This window comes from Syngnathus leptorhynchus, chromosome 11, assembly GCF_054491065.1.
Source record: "Syngnathus leptorhynchus isolate UIUO chromosome 11, UIUO_Slep, whole genome shotgun sequence".
NCBI classification, from domain to species: Eukaryota; Metazoa; Chordata; class Actinopteri; order Syngnathiformes; family Syngnathidae; genus Syngnathus; species Syngnathus leptorhynchus.
This window is the reverse complement of record NC_141205.1, coordinates 1,422,473-1,436,517: the sequence shown is the minus strand read 5'-3', so window position 1 is coordinate 1,436,517 and position 14,045 is coordinate 1,422,473. Positions and strand designations below refer to the sequence as shown.

General features: G+C 43.0%; 2 protein-coding genes across 9 annotated transcripts in view; both read right to left on the bottom strand.

The window, feature by feature from the left end:
- Positions 1-3,467: 3,467 nt before the first annotated feature.
- Positions 3,468-8,834, bottom strand: mybphb (myosin binding protein Hb). Its single transcript, XM_085924217.1, has 13 exons — positions 8,564-8,834; positions 7,635-7,703; positions 7,406-7,540; positions 6,976-7,143; positions 5,993-6,081; positions 5,729-5,924; positions 5,352-5,491; positions 5,105-5,264; positions 4,733-4,869; positions 4,239-4,425; positions 4,111-4,164; positions 3,816-3,847; positions 3,468-3,725 (listed from the first exon to the last, which is right to left on the bottom strand). Exons 1-11 carry the CDS (start codon positions 8,832-8,834, stop codon positions 4,133-4,135), a joined length of 1,584 nt encoding a protein of 527 aa, XP_085780343.1. The 3' UTR covers positions 3,468-3,725; positions 3,816-3,847; positions 4,111-4,132.
- A 534-nt stretch (positions 8,835-9,368) lies between these two features.
- nav1b (neuron navigator 1b) overlaps positions 9,369-14,045 on the bottom strand; it is a 32,974-nt gene continuing 28,297 nt past the window's right edge. For all 8 annotated transcript variants that reach the window (XM_085924008.1, XM_085924004.1, XM_085924010.1 and 5 more), the window contains 7 exons: positions 13,576-13,811; positions 13,329-13,483; positions 13,109-13,180; positions 12,798-12,994; positions 12,608-12,726; positions 12,272-12,469; positions 9,369-12,188 (listed from right to left, as the gene is read on the bottom strand). In XM_085924008.1, coding sequence (XP_085780134.1) covers positions 12,105-12,188; positions 12,272-12,469; positions 12,608-12,726; positions 12,798-12,994; positions 13,109-13,180; positions 13,329-13,483; positions 13,576-13,811 — 1,061 coding nt within the window. In that variant the 3' untranslated portion in view covers positions 9,369-12,104. The remainder of the gene's footprint in view (positions 12,189-12,271; positions 12,470-12,607; positions 12,727-12,797; positions 12,995-13,108; positions 13,181-13,328; positions 13,484-13,575; positions 13,812-14,045) is intronic.

Sequence of the window (14,045 nt, the reverse complement as noted above, 5' to 3'; positions counted from 1 at the left end):
CTCCATTCACAAAGTTGCATTGATTAAGAATAAATCAAAACAAAGTGCTCTATTTCCCACACCACACACGTATGTATTTGTTATGTAACATTATACTGCAGCAGGCAGGACTATGAGGCTACGCAAGCACAACCCCCTCCCCACTTTGCCCCCACCCTCAGCCACCATCCCATGCAGCAAAAGTTCCACTCATGCAGATTAGAATGTAATCTTCTATAATGACTTCCTAATTCTGTCTCATTGTGCCTGTAATGAGGTTAGGAGCCTCTGAGACTCGTCTTACCTGGAATCAAAGATGAGAAGATACGGGAAAAAAGGAGATGCCCCCCAAAAAAATCTGTGGCTCTAAAACATTGTCCAGTCACCTGCGATGTTTGATAGTTTTTCGTGTTTTTTTCCTGTTCTCAAGAGACGCTTTGCAAACACTCACAACATTTTTCCATCACACTGACAAGACGTCGGCATCGTTCTTCTGCTGTATTTCCCGGCACTCTTCGTTCATTGGCCCGTCAAAGAGCAGGAGGAGGAGTTCCCAGCAATGTGGTGCATTCACCATCCTCCTCCTCCTACTCCTCCTTCTTCTTCCCCATGCAGATGCTGCTGACTGAGCTGGGACAATCGATGAGAGAGACAAAAAGACAGCAAGAGAGAGGGAGATAGAGAGCGAGAGGGAGATGAGGGAGAGTAAGAGGGAAGAGCTCTGTTCAGCTGCTGCCTGTGCGGGGAGTGTGGACGCAGGAACACGAGTTCACTGATGTGCAGTGAAGAAGAAAGGTGGTGGCTGTGCTGCAGTGTAAAGTAATGCAACGGAAATAGTATGATCTCATTTCCCCCAAACATACCGTCACATACTCAAAAGCTGGGATGGTGCAAAGTTCCGCAACCTCCATGTGTGATTCATCCATGTGGTTAATAACGACTTTGTGAAGACAAGCAAGCACAGCAAGGCAGCTTTATTTATATAAAGCATTCCATACACAAGGTAACGCTGTGTGCCTGACATAACTAAAAATACAGTGCAACATTTAAAAGCTTTTACAAATAAAAGAGTTATGATATTTAAAAGCAAAGAAAGGAAACTTCAGAGGGTTATACTTCCTGGTGATGTCTCCATGGCCCTTTGTTGCTAGGCAGAGTTTATAGGGCACTTTAATGACTGCCCCAGAGGCTAATGAAAGAAATATGTAAATCTCTTTTCAGCTGTTTAAATGAGAGACGGGGGGTTCCGGGAATTTAACATCACAACACCCTATGAATGAAAAGCTCCAGGCTGTAGCCCAAGTATGAGCAACTCCGCATTTAATATAACACTGATGGTGTTGCTATCCAATGAAACACATCTTCAATTGGAAAAACACAAGGGATAAAAATAAACAAAATCTCATTTGAAAAAAGCTCTGATTTAATGTCGTATTGGGAAGCGAAGCAATCATTAGTTACCATTTGCGTCTGAAGAATCTATGCCGCCGTTTTAATTAAATCGCTGCAATGAAGTGTCATTCATTCCAGCATCTGAAATCAATACCCAGCACGAGTCCCTTGGTTGGAGCATGCTCTAAGTGCTGTGGCATCCACCAGGGAATACAGTACACATATGCCGTATGGATTCTTGGTGAAGATGTTTGTATTGGGGGGGAAAAAAAATGAAGATCACAACAGAAGGATTGGATCAAACTATTTAGGGAATCCACATTTGCTATTCCTTTACCATTTAAGCAAGGAGTTCAAATAAACTCCAATGAGTTAGTCACTAAATTTTCGATATGATACAAAAAGGGAAAAATAATGCTCGATGGAATGCGCTAAAGCGCTTTATCTACAGCATATGGTGTCCAAGGTGCTTCACCAAGCCTCATATTCAGATGATTGTCCAAGTGTCGGCCCGATGGAAGTCCATCCAGCTGAGCTGAACATCAATCAATGAGAGTCAATGACGCATTGCCCACTGTGAGAGCCAATTCCACCATTATGCGAATTAAATCCCATACGGGAAGCTTGCCAAGACCCTCTCAGATGTCCATCGCATCATCACTTGTGGTCGCATGCCCAATGTCGGCCCCAGCAGATGAGCTGCTTCATCAGCCTAAATTGACCGTCTTAAAAACTCTTATCGGCACGCTGGAGCATTGGTTACCCTGTCTGCCTCACAGTGCGGAGGTTGCGGGTTTGATTACGGCTCCGGCCTTCCTGAGTGGAGTTTGCATGTTCTTCCCGTGCCTGTGTGGGTTTTCCTCCGGGTAACATGGGCTGTAAGTGCGCTGCAATTGGGTGGAAACCAGGAATATGTGTTCGCTCCTTGGATGCTGATTTTTTCAATGGGGTCACATAGTGAGAGAATACTGCCTTATTCAGAACTGCATGAGGGAGAATTAAACAGGAACATGTCTGAAATTAGAGAAATGTAGAATCCATTGCTGTTGAGAAGGAACGCATTTAAAAAGAATCGTGGAACAAAGATTTTCCCCAGATATACCCAGGTGTTCATTTGCTTTTTTTAAAAATCAACCACATACTGACTTCTACTTGAAGATGGTATATTTATTTCCTCAAATCCAGGCAACTCTCTCATGTTTCTTTGTACCACTAGAGGGCGCTACATAACAGTGCACATTTCTGCACATAAACTGCTATTTTAATGTGACTACCTACTCCGTAAAAATGATCAGAATGGAAGCGTGGGTGTGACTTGTTTGAGCGGCTTCATGCATATCCTGATCATCACTATGCCCTATATCCATGGCCGCATAGCTGCACAACCAGTGCCATATGAGAGAGCTGGCCGCCAAGGCGTTCTTTAGACCAACAGCAATTCAGTGAATGCGTGCTCTTCAATTAGTCAACATGCACTTTGGTTTTAGGAGACAGTGATCCTGTAACGGCTACCCCACATGATGATGGCAAATTACGCACTCTAAACAGTCTGTTAAAGTGGGAGACCAGCCAGGACACGAGGCCCTGACATACTTGAATCCGAATCATTTAGCGTTTGACTTGACTTTATAATCAGGACAACAGTGTTAGTTGTTTAATCAATTGTATTTGAATGAGGTCTCTATTTATAAGGAGGGGCTTTATTTCTTACAAATAAAAATGACTGATGGCATTTAATTTTTTTAGTTTACTTAAAAACAAAGAGCCACCAAGCATTTAGTTGGAGGAGCCTTATAATGAGGAAAATAATTGCTAGGTGAACCTAAATCACCTCATTTGAGCAGTCTCTGACATCCATAAAATCCTCAACTCCAAATAATTGGGATGTTGGCTTATAATGAGGAAAATAACATCTCTTGTTGCTATGGTGACCCAAGATCATTTCTTTTCAGCAGTGGTGGACCAGCCTGGACGTTTGTTCAAAACAAACTCAAACCCTATATAGACGGTAAACGTGGGTGCTATGATAAATTCAAGATTAGAATGGTGGGTGATGTAATGCTTGTAGAAAACATCACTGAGAAAAATGACCAGACAATGTTTATTTAGAGACATGATTAGTTCAGTTAGCAAATATAGGGATTCACGTTGCAAGCATCTCTTAGCTTAGCTTTCCTTTTTTATTTTTATTTTTTTTAGAAAATAGCAGCAGATAATTTAACCAAATGATTCATTCTCACAAATATGTATAGTTTGTTTGTTGTTATTTGGGGGGGAAAAGACAATGGCTTTTTATGTTTGGCGTCATCAGCCCTTTATACTGTACATGTTCTTTCAAGGAATCCATAACTGTCCTGTAGAGGGTAGAAAATGTATTTGAATTAACCAAATGTGTTGATGGAAGGGAAGGTGTAATTTTAGACCGAGCTAGAAGTGTCACACACCTTATACTGCGAAGGCCTTGCTCCCTCTGCTCCTAATTTGGGAATTGAACACACATAGTGGTAACTATAAGCAAAACAGGTGTTAGCCTAGATTAGCTTCATAAATCCCAAGACACATTTGAAGGCATTTGATGTGTGGAGAAAATGAAACAACCCAGCCTTAATCTTAAAATAAATAAAATGTATATGTCCACTGAGAATGTTGCTAATGCTGAGTCATGGAAATGCAAGTGAGCCATAATTGATATCTTTTATACTTTCTGCCGTTAGTCTTTCCAAATTGATTGTTTCTTACCTGTGCAAATGATGAAGACTGCCTATTTCTTTTCCGCTTCTACAACAACGGGCTCTGTTTGTAACAAAGACACCTTGTTAGTTGGCATAAAAACCTCACCCAAAAGGAATGTCTGATGATATACGTACGTCGGACTTCGAGCTTGCAGCTGACCATGACCTCGCCGTGGTTGTTCTTTGCTCGGCAGGTGTAAACACCTCCATCGAAGCTCACCGGCTTGCGGATCTCGAGGGAACAGATGCCCTGCACGCACATCTGACGGAATTTGGGGTCGTCGCCAATGACCATTTGGTTCTTCAGCCACTCGATCTTGGGCTGCAGGGGAGGAAAAAAGGTTTATGTGGGGTTTGGACGCAAAATAAAATAATTGAACACGGGATCCGACTACCAGTGTTTGATGTGAATTTGGAGGTGGTTTTTATTTGAGTTATGGATGGGTGCGCCGCCCGTTTTGGAGTTTTGAAATAGCGACAGCCCCCTGGGAATTTCACACATGTGCCTGGCTTAGCCCAACCTCTTCTAACCCTGTCCTCATCACGGCTACAAAGTATGTCAATGCCACAGAATTCAACTCATCAGGCGAAGCTAATAACAGCAGGGGGAAAAACGGAATGGGGCATACCTTGGGGTATCCCCTGACGGAGCACAGCAGCTTGGTGCTGTAGCCCACCGTTGTGGCTCGGTTGGCCAGAGAGGTGGTGAATTTGGGCGCCTCCGAGAAGTCATGCTCCTGGTACTCTGGGGTCTTGTACTCAATTCCTTCAGAGAAAGAAGCCGGGAATAACGCTCAATTGGTGCCTTAGATGATTTGAATTTAAATTACAGTGGTACCTTGACTTGTGTGTTGGATATTTGCCTTTAAGGGTTATGAACTAGTGAGTAATGCAAGTCATAGTCCCGTCTTCTGTATTCTCATTTTGTACTTGTTTCTATGACTGAGATCTGGCAACTTGGAAATGCAGGTACCACTGAAGTTTCCGAATAATCATCTCACCCGTCTTGACGATCTTGGCCTCTTCCTTTGTGACTGCCGCCTCCTCACTGATTCCGCACTTGTTTTCAGAGAACACGCGGAACTTGTAGGTGTTGCCCATGATGAGGTCCGAGACGGTGGCATTGAGTCGGTGGTAGTGCTCCATCACAGTGAACCAGTCCTGTCGACACACCAACAATTCTCGTCAGGTTCCAGGTTCTGGGATATACGCGAATCAACCGATCGGGTTTCCGGCGTGCTTTTTTACTCCGGTCTTCTTGTCGGCCTTCTGGACAGTGTAGCCTGTGATTTCTGTATTGCCATTGTCTTTGGGTGGCGTCCACTCCAGAGCCACGTTGAAGCCCCACGTGTCTACAATCTTTACGCTGGCCGGAGGCCCAGAAAGCTCTATCAACCGAAAAGACATTTGGATTATATTCCAGAATTCCATTTATTTGAGAGGTTTGTTTAAAAAAAAAAGCTTAGGAAAAATGTAAGTGTTCATTCTCTCTCCGCATGGTGTTCATTGACTTAGATTACGCAGAATTTATTTGAAGGTGGCATCTATTATTTTGATTGGAGGCCTTTGTTGGGTAAAGATTAAAAAAAGACAAAATACTAAATATACTAAGAAGGGCCACGTACCGACAATCTGCAGGGTGAGTGTGGCCTTGTCCTCAAAGTCGTCCACTTTGACGGACATCTCATAGACGCCGGAGTCATCCCTCTCGGCCGCTCGGATGAAGAGGATGGTGTCTCTCTCCGTGCTCCTGATGTTCACCCTTCCTTTCTCTAGCGGCTGTCCATTTTTGGTCCAGCTCACCACAGGCTTGGGTTTGCCCTAGAGGACACCGTCATGCTTTAGGCAGGTGACATGTAAGGCCGCTTCCTGTTCTCCAAAGAGCTTACTGAGAAGGGGATGGTCAGATTGATCTTGTCTCCAACATTGGCCACATATCTCTGCCTGAGGAAGCGAGGCAGGCGCACCTTGGGACGATCTAGAAACAAAACAACGGTGAAGAAAACAAGGACAATATTATTTAATGACTGGGCTCAAAAATAATATATCCAGATTAATATGACTAAAGTGACAGAAAGAACGACAACATTGATTAGTATTATGCCAACAAACAACATTTTTGGCCTACTTTGAGATCTCAAATAGAGTAAGTACATGGTGCTGGGATTTCATGGCAGAAGCCACCTGCTGTGTTCAGCATTTGTCCGGACTGTAAATAGCACTTGTACAGCTTACTGGAAGCTACAAAAAATATCCATAAAACAAAGTGAATGGTCGCTCATTTGTGGATTTGTGTGAGAATAATTGGTATTGCTGGTCGGCGAGTCGCCTTATCGCGTTACTTATGACGGATTAGCTGCGCTGAAAAATCAACGCCTAACACCTTTGACGCCTTCCAAAATAAACAGCATGGCGGAGGCTGTCATGAAATTTGAGTGTCACCAGAGAACTGTCAACCCCCAAGACAGGAATTCAACCTCCACCATACCACGGACCCCCACCTGCTGGCCCACGGCTCAGTCGACCCCATTCATCTCCCCCGAACTGGATGCCTGGAAGCGCGCTAATGACCACTGACATCTCTGCTATTTTTCCACGGATTTGCGGCCATTTTGAAGGAAATGATTCATAAAATCCTTTCTATTTCTGGCACGCTCAACGAAACGTGTAGGGCTGCCACAAGCACTGTCACACAAGTCATTTTCACTAAAATGTATGTTCCCAGGAATTAGCATGATAAATTATTGGATCCTTATTTGAGATGTGAGAGCAAAACTCATCCTTTGCACAGTGAAAGTCAAGGCAAAAATATTACAAGTCCAAACGGCATTCTGATCAATATCGGATTTTTGTAAAATAAAAAATCTCTTACCGGCAACCTCCTTCACCACAACAGCCTCGGGGTGGGTCACGGGCGGACTTCGTCCACCGGCGTTCACGGCCACCACGCGAATCTTGAGCCGGTCTCCGGTAGTCTGGTTCTTGATGATGTAGCGGCAGGACTTCTGAAGGTCTTCGTTTGAGGCCTTCCAGTCCTCAGCTGAAAGGATAAGGTTCAGGATCAGAGGAATCAAATCATGCATTTTAGTAGATATTCAATTTTAATGTGTGATCTTTCGGGAATTTTGAACACCGCAGATGTCTGTAAACTTGTGAGCCGAGCACTACGGTAAAAAAAAAAAAAGTGAACTTCAACCGGTGACTTAAAAATTCAGGTGGCCAGGCGGTGTATAAATATCACCGAGTGACCTCTGGCATGGCAGCTTTGCGGTGGGCGGACCTGGTGCAACCTTGAGACTCACTTCCATCCTGGCACACCTCAATGGTGTACCCGTCTAGGCCGGACAGGCCAATAACCTCCGGTTGGCTCCAGATGATCGTCACCGAAGTGTCGTTCTTGTCCTCCACGAACAAATCCAGCGGGGCGCTTGTGGGCTCTACAGACGGCAATAAAAAAAAGTCATGTTTTGGGCAGTTTTTTATGAAATGGACTTTTTGTTTGGCAGCAGGTTATGTGATAGGATGGTTTACCTTTGGGTGGAGGTGGTGGCGGACTAGGTGCTTTCGGCTCTTCGGGCTCAGGCGCCTCAGCAGCTTCAGCTGTACAGGCACAGGCAAGATTGTAAGCAGCAGAACAACAGCAAAAAATTAAAAACACTTGCCAATCACACTTTTTTTTTGCAAGCCAATTTGTCACCAAATCCAGCCTTGGTAATTTCTTCAAACAAATAAAAATAGCTGTCTTCATGAATACTCCTGACTTACTGGCACATGCAGTATTTTAAGCTAAACTTAAAGATAAGTCATAAAATCTCAAGAGGTAATATCTTTGTGGACAAATATTCAACATATTTGGCATTGATTTGAAATATCTAATATCAGTTAGAGTTTAGTTTGTGCAGTGTGGCAGCTATTAATAAATGCTAGTATGTGGAAAAAAAAATGACTGCGTCATTGGCGGGCAGGTGTGGGTAACAGAAGACGCAGCATCTGTCGAGGTGTTATGGTGGCGGGGAGTTTACTTTTAATAAATGCTCAAGTGACAAGTTTGTCGCTCTACAATAAAACAAATAATAAAATTAAATAACAGTTAGGGGGTAGTAAAAACGTGATTCAGCTAACATTAACAAAGATTTGGCTCATTAACATCTAGAATATTTGTTGTGTTCATTAGCATATTTATTCTTATAAAAGCACTTGTTTAATTTTTTTTAAATAAAGTGCCTTTTTGGAAGGGAGGGCGTATGCTTGGCTAATTTTTAAATGTAACACAGTGTTAATGATTTTTAATAGCCGTCCGTGATCCACTTTTGGGTCCTGTCCCACCAGTTGAGAATCCCTGCCAAGTATAATGCCAAACACAGAAGCATTTTCTTTACTGGATCCCAACAGCGCAGAACAACCAGCATCTTCACAGGTGTGAAATAATTCAAATAAAGCCTTTAAGTTGAAGCTTTTACCGTCTCCTGGTGCGGCTTCACCTCCTTCGACCGGGGTGGCAGCAGTGGCCTCGCCCTCCACAGCAGGCGTGGCGTCCTCAACAGGTGCATCAACCGGCGCCCCCTCCGCCGGAGCGGCAGACTCGGCCGGGGGGGCTTCCACGACCGGGGAGGGCTCCGGGGCTGGATCGGGAGTCGGGGCAGGGGTCGCCTCTGGCTCAGGTGTGGGCGTCGGCGCCTTTTCCACCTTCTTGACTGGTTTCTTCTTAATTGGGGCAGGCTTGGCCGGCATAATGACAGCTATATGGTAGATAATTCCCAAGTGGCACACACACACACACACAGAAAATAATCCTTAGCTTGTGTCCAACGCCGAGGTCTGCACTGGAGAGGAGCATTATATAGACCTCCAGACAGACAGGCACAGCCCCTTTTGGATGGGCGGAATCGACACCTCAGATCAACTCGGCACAACTTGGCATAACTCTGAATAAAGTTTTTAGCTACAAATATAGACCAAGTGTTAAAGCAATTAATCTAGTCAAGAAAACTACACTGTAAAATATTGTTCATCAAAATTCAACCTTCTCCACATTATTTAAAAATAGTACCCTTTTTTTCATACTTGAACTTTTCATGTGAAATATTTGATGCAGCTCAGACTGACTAGCGGCCCCCATTCACTGCCAACCCAGTTAATATCTTTGACGTCTATAACCGTCAATGGCACTGAATGAGTTAAATTACTTTTGAGATGCCTGCGCTCGGATTAATAGCAATAGCTTGAACTGGTGAATGAAGAGAGAAGAAGCAAGTGATGAAATATAACATGTATTTTATTGATTTGAACAAACAGTGGTTGGTTGTACGGTTGGGTGGTGGATGTGCGGTGTGGAGCCAACCAAGCGCTTTTCATGAAACGTTTTGAATCAAAACGCAACTCGGAACTCTTTTCTCTGCCAAGCATCCAGAACGCTGCCGTATTTACAGTCTTTACAATGACGTTTCGTATAAAATAGAGAACTTAACCTTTATAAAGGATTCTTAGAAAAGAAGACGAAATATCAAATATCGGAGTCATAGAAAGAAAACAAATGACCTTCCTTTTTGGCACAAAGCAAGTTTACATGCATTTACAACACAGGATAATCCTTAACATTTCAAGAAATCTCATAACTTTTTTTTTTTTTTTACTCCGATATTTGCTGTTCAGTCAATGACGACTTTCTCCAAAAATATGACTATACAGCAACCTGTAGGCCTCCATCTGGTTTTTTGGGCTTAGACCCATTCGAAGTGCTTTTGTCAACCATTTTAGAATTAAAGGTTCAATTTCAAATGGAGATCTCAACCCTTATTTCAGACTAGATCGATTTACCCTGTTTCCTACACAACAGCCCTGACGTAACCACCAATTTAAGGCTCACCGGGTTATCCCTTCACTCCCGAATTAAGTTGCTGTATAGTCCCCATACAAAACCACTCACGGCTACTACACATAGACAAGCACAACAACCAGTCCATCAGATGAAATGCTCGATGAAATGCATTTGACTTGGGGGAAGGGGGGTATCTTTTTTTTTTTTTAAGGGTAAAAGGCCAACATATTTACAAAAAAAATCTAAAGCCCATATTTTGGGTGAAATTCCTCTTTGTATTTTAACTTTACATCTAATTTATGGAATGGTGGCTGGACATTCATTGATGGGATATCAGTTCACGATAAATTCATTCAACATCACATCCTTAAAGCAGGGTACACACATAATTTAAGCCTGCTATGTGTGTATCGCGCTTTACGTAATACAGTCATTTACTATTGTAGAGACAATCTATATGATAAGCACCAAAAAATAAATAGACGAAGCACCTCAAAATGATTCTGACTTTGGGGCCATCTGCAAATACCGCAACATGAACATGGTCATACACATGGTACAATGTCTTAAGTGTCTTTGAAAAAGTTACTCTAAAAATCTATTTAGCGTTAACAATCTGGCTAACCTACTACCCTGAATCATTGCGTAATATTCCACAGCAAACAACGTTAAAAAGCACCAAACGTACCTAAATGTGAATAATACGCAACGTTTATTTTTATTTTTTCAAGATTCTCCTGGTGAAGTGCATGATGTGATTGGACGATGAAGTGGCTGTAGGTAGCTTTAGAGTCATTCTCACCAGCTGCTTCTCTTCTTAATGGCTAATTAATTTGTTTCCTTTACGACTGCTGTCTCTAGAATCATCCGTACCTATAGACATGATTTGGGACAATGGTTTCGGGTTGCACACACATACAGTAAGTGATCATTAGGCTGTAAGTAACTTCAACACTTAGGAAAGAGTTTTAGGGCCACACAGAAATACAGCTATATCTATGTAAGTGTAGTCAAATAATCACTTTGCATAATGTTACAGTGGAGTAAACTTTGTTAAATGCAGTACAGTAATTGTTGAGTCCAGCTTAGTTGTTTTTAATTTTTAAGAATAACACAGTTGCTTTTAACCTTTTAGAAATAGTTAACATCTTTCTATTGTTCACAATATTTAATTCTGTGTGGCGATACCATTCCTTGTGTGGAGGAAGTGGAATCAAACTGTGTCATCATTTTCCTCCTGCTGGTGGAGTTATTGTGAACGTAATACCTGGTAGGTTATACTGTACATGGCAGCAGAGGTGATATTGTATGAGTTTCGAAGTTAAGCAGCTGAAATAAAAAAAGTGCTAAAAGAGTTGCAGAGAGAGGAGGGAAAAAAAGAGAGTATGACAGCAACATTTTCTACCTCATACGTAAATATGAACGTGCGAGTTCAAAATAAGGAAGAGTAGCAGAAAATGAAAGTCAATCGAAAGCTGCTAATGGAGGGAGCTAAGCTGACGTAAGCACCAATGAAGTTTTTTCTTCTTTAAGGCATCTTTGTTTTTCACCTGCACAGGTTGGGAAGTCAAGGGATTGCATTGCGTTACATTTGGCTTCGAGAGACAGAAGCAGCAGATATGAACTTCAGCAACTTCCACTGTGCTGTCATACTCTTTTTTTTTTTTTTTTTTTTTTTCAACCTCTGCATTGAATTTCAGGACAGCTTCAATGGACAAGCACAATGTATCTCCGCACTGTGCTGCGAGGGTGTGCTGGTTTTGGCATCACCTGAAGTGGTTTGGCTTTATTAGCACCAATCTACTGAGAAGAGGACTGAGGGCAAAGGGGTGGACAAGGGACCTGAAGTGAATCATGTAAATATATACAGAGGGTCGTTGATTTTAATGGTCCCAACACACGATACAACAATGATAGACTACAGTTGCATTTTGAATAACAATCATTTGGGTTACTTAGCCATCGTAGGAATGGAAATCTGTTGTAAACTATGGACCCCCTGTATATATTTATCAAAACTCCATCGAGTGCGACAAATACTATTTTATGATTTTTAATTTTACATTGTAGGAATGATGCTTCAAAATGATCTTACAACCATTTTTCTTTTTCTGGGTGTTCCCAAATGCACCGTACACTTTCATCACAGCAGACGAGTAACAATGAGTGTTTTGTGAACTTGTTCACAGTCTTGGCAGGCTGGGGTCGTCTTTGTCCGGTGATTCGATGTAATTGGCAGCCTCTTGAAGTTTCAAAAGCATTGCCATCTGATATCAGAAAAGACACGGTCGCATCCGTTTCAAACAAAATCACTAGTTTTTGCCGGGTGTCATGAGGTGAGCTCACTTACCAATGGATCAGATTCCGTTGAGCTGGGCGTGGTCTCCTTGTGGGACTTTTCCTCGTCAGCCTGACCCGGGCTACTGGAGCCGATGCTCGGTGGTGGAAGGTGGAACAGCTTGGCCTGATCCTGCTGGGCAGAAGGCCAAGGCAGTGTGCCCCTCACCCACTCCACGGGGTCCTCCCACACCGCTTTCTGACCGTGGAGCTAGAGAGTGGCAGCAATTGAAAAGGAAGCCATCGCCACCACCACCACACTTTTGTCATCTTTTGAAGAGGCCATTGTGTTTGCAACACTGCCTGTAATAAGACTTGCAGGAATACATATAATATGAAGGTCTCTCACCTTGATGCCATCCTTGGCTCCTTCTTGCAAATAGGGAATAATAGAATGGTTCCAAAGATCAATGAACCATGACCGGAACTCGTCCACCGTGACCGGACAGGACAGGAAGAAGCACGGGCCTGAGGAGACAAAGGCAGAACATATTTAAGCCAACCTCTTGAATTCCCTCCAGTATTACATGTAATCCTACCAATGAGAAAGTCTGACGTGCTGTGTTTCTCCAGGAAGGTATGGAGGTGATACCACACTTTGGGAACCCAATCCAGCACACGGACCAGGTCCTCGTTGGTCAGGTTTCGCTCGTCCTCGGACTCCATCAGCTTCCTGTGCAAGTAGCGTACCAGGAAGCCATTGGCGGGCTCCACATTGTTGGAGAAGGTCACCATCCTGAGATAAAGTTAAAAGTCAGACTCAAAGAGCTGGTATTAGGAGATTGTGTCAGACAGCATGAATATCTTGGGCATAGTATGTAATACTGGATGTTGGAATGACACCACTGACCTGAAACTGAGATGTAGGCTGTGGTTTGCCGTCATCTTCACTGGCTGATTGCTTGTTCCAATGATGTACGGACTGAGGAAAGACACCAAGTCACACGTCAGAAAGGTATTCTCATTTATTTGGTACAATCACTCCTTCATTTGAGACCAATTCCTGTTTCAACCGGGCGCAAATTTGGTTCCCCTGAAATTAGGTCATAGCAAATAAGGCGGCGTATTACCATTTGTGATATTTGCACGTCAGCGCTCCGTTGACTAATTCGCTGACAGAAGCCGGATCGTGAATATCGTCCACGATGATGACCAAAGGATTTTCTGAAGAGCTGGTTTCTCTGTCTATTTGATTGGCCAAGTTCAAAAGATAAAGCTGCAGATCCTGGGTGGAGACAAATGAAATATGGATGTTCAAAAGCTATTAAAAAAAAGAAAAAAAGGAAAAACAGGCTGCGTGACTGGCTTTCCTCTCACCTTGCAGGACTGACGATGCATATTGAAGGTCACCACGATGCCATCTGAGACTTCACGGGCACTTCGGTCTACCAGGTACTCGGCCAGCCGCGATGCCAGGTACGTCTTGCCCGTTCCGCTCGGTCCGGACAGGATGAGTCTGCGGTGTTTGAGCAATAGGCTGATGTAGTGTTGCATCATGGGTTTAGGTATCAGAGTCTCGAACACGAGGCTGTCCACACACTTCTCCTTTAAACCTGGGAACAGAAATTTTGTAGATACGAATAAAGATAAAGACACAGGATGCTTTGCTTTTACACTTGATAACAATCTTCACCCAATATATAAAATATATATATATGTATATTGCATGTATAGTGATATATATATCGGGAGTACAAGAAAAGTTGATAAAAGTGAAACGTAGTGCACAGATAAGATGAAAGGCAGGCCCAAATGTAGACGTGTAATAAATATTTAAAGCCGATAAC

Bases quoted from the DNA above. Each gene is read 5' to 3' on its own strand.
- mybphb (XM_085924217.1), bottom strand. From the start codon at position 8,834: ATGCCGGCCAAGCCTGCCCCAATTAAGAAGAAACCAGTCAAGAAGGTG. The intron at 5,492-5,728 runs GTACGTGGCCCT...TTCGGTTGATAG, and splicing joins ACTCACCCTGCAGATTGTCG to AGCTTTCTGGGCCTCCGGCC. The intron at 4,165-4,238 runs GTACGTATATCA...TGTTACAAACAG, and splicing joins CTGCAAGCTCGAAGTCCGAC to AGCCCGTTGTTGTAGAAGCG.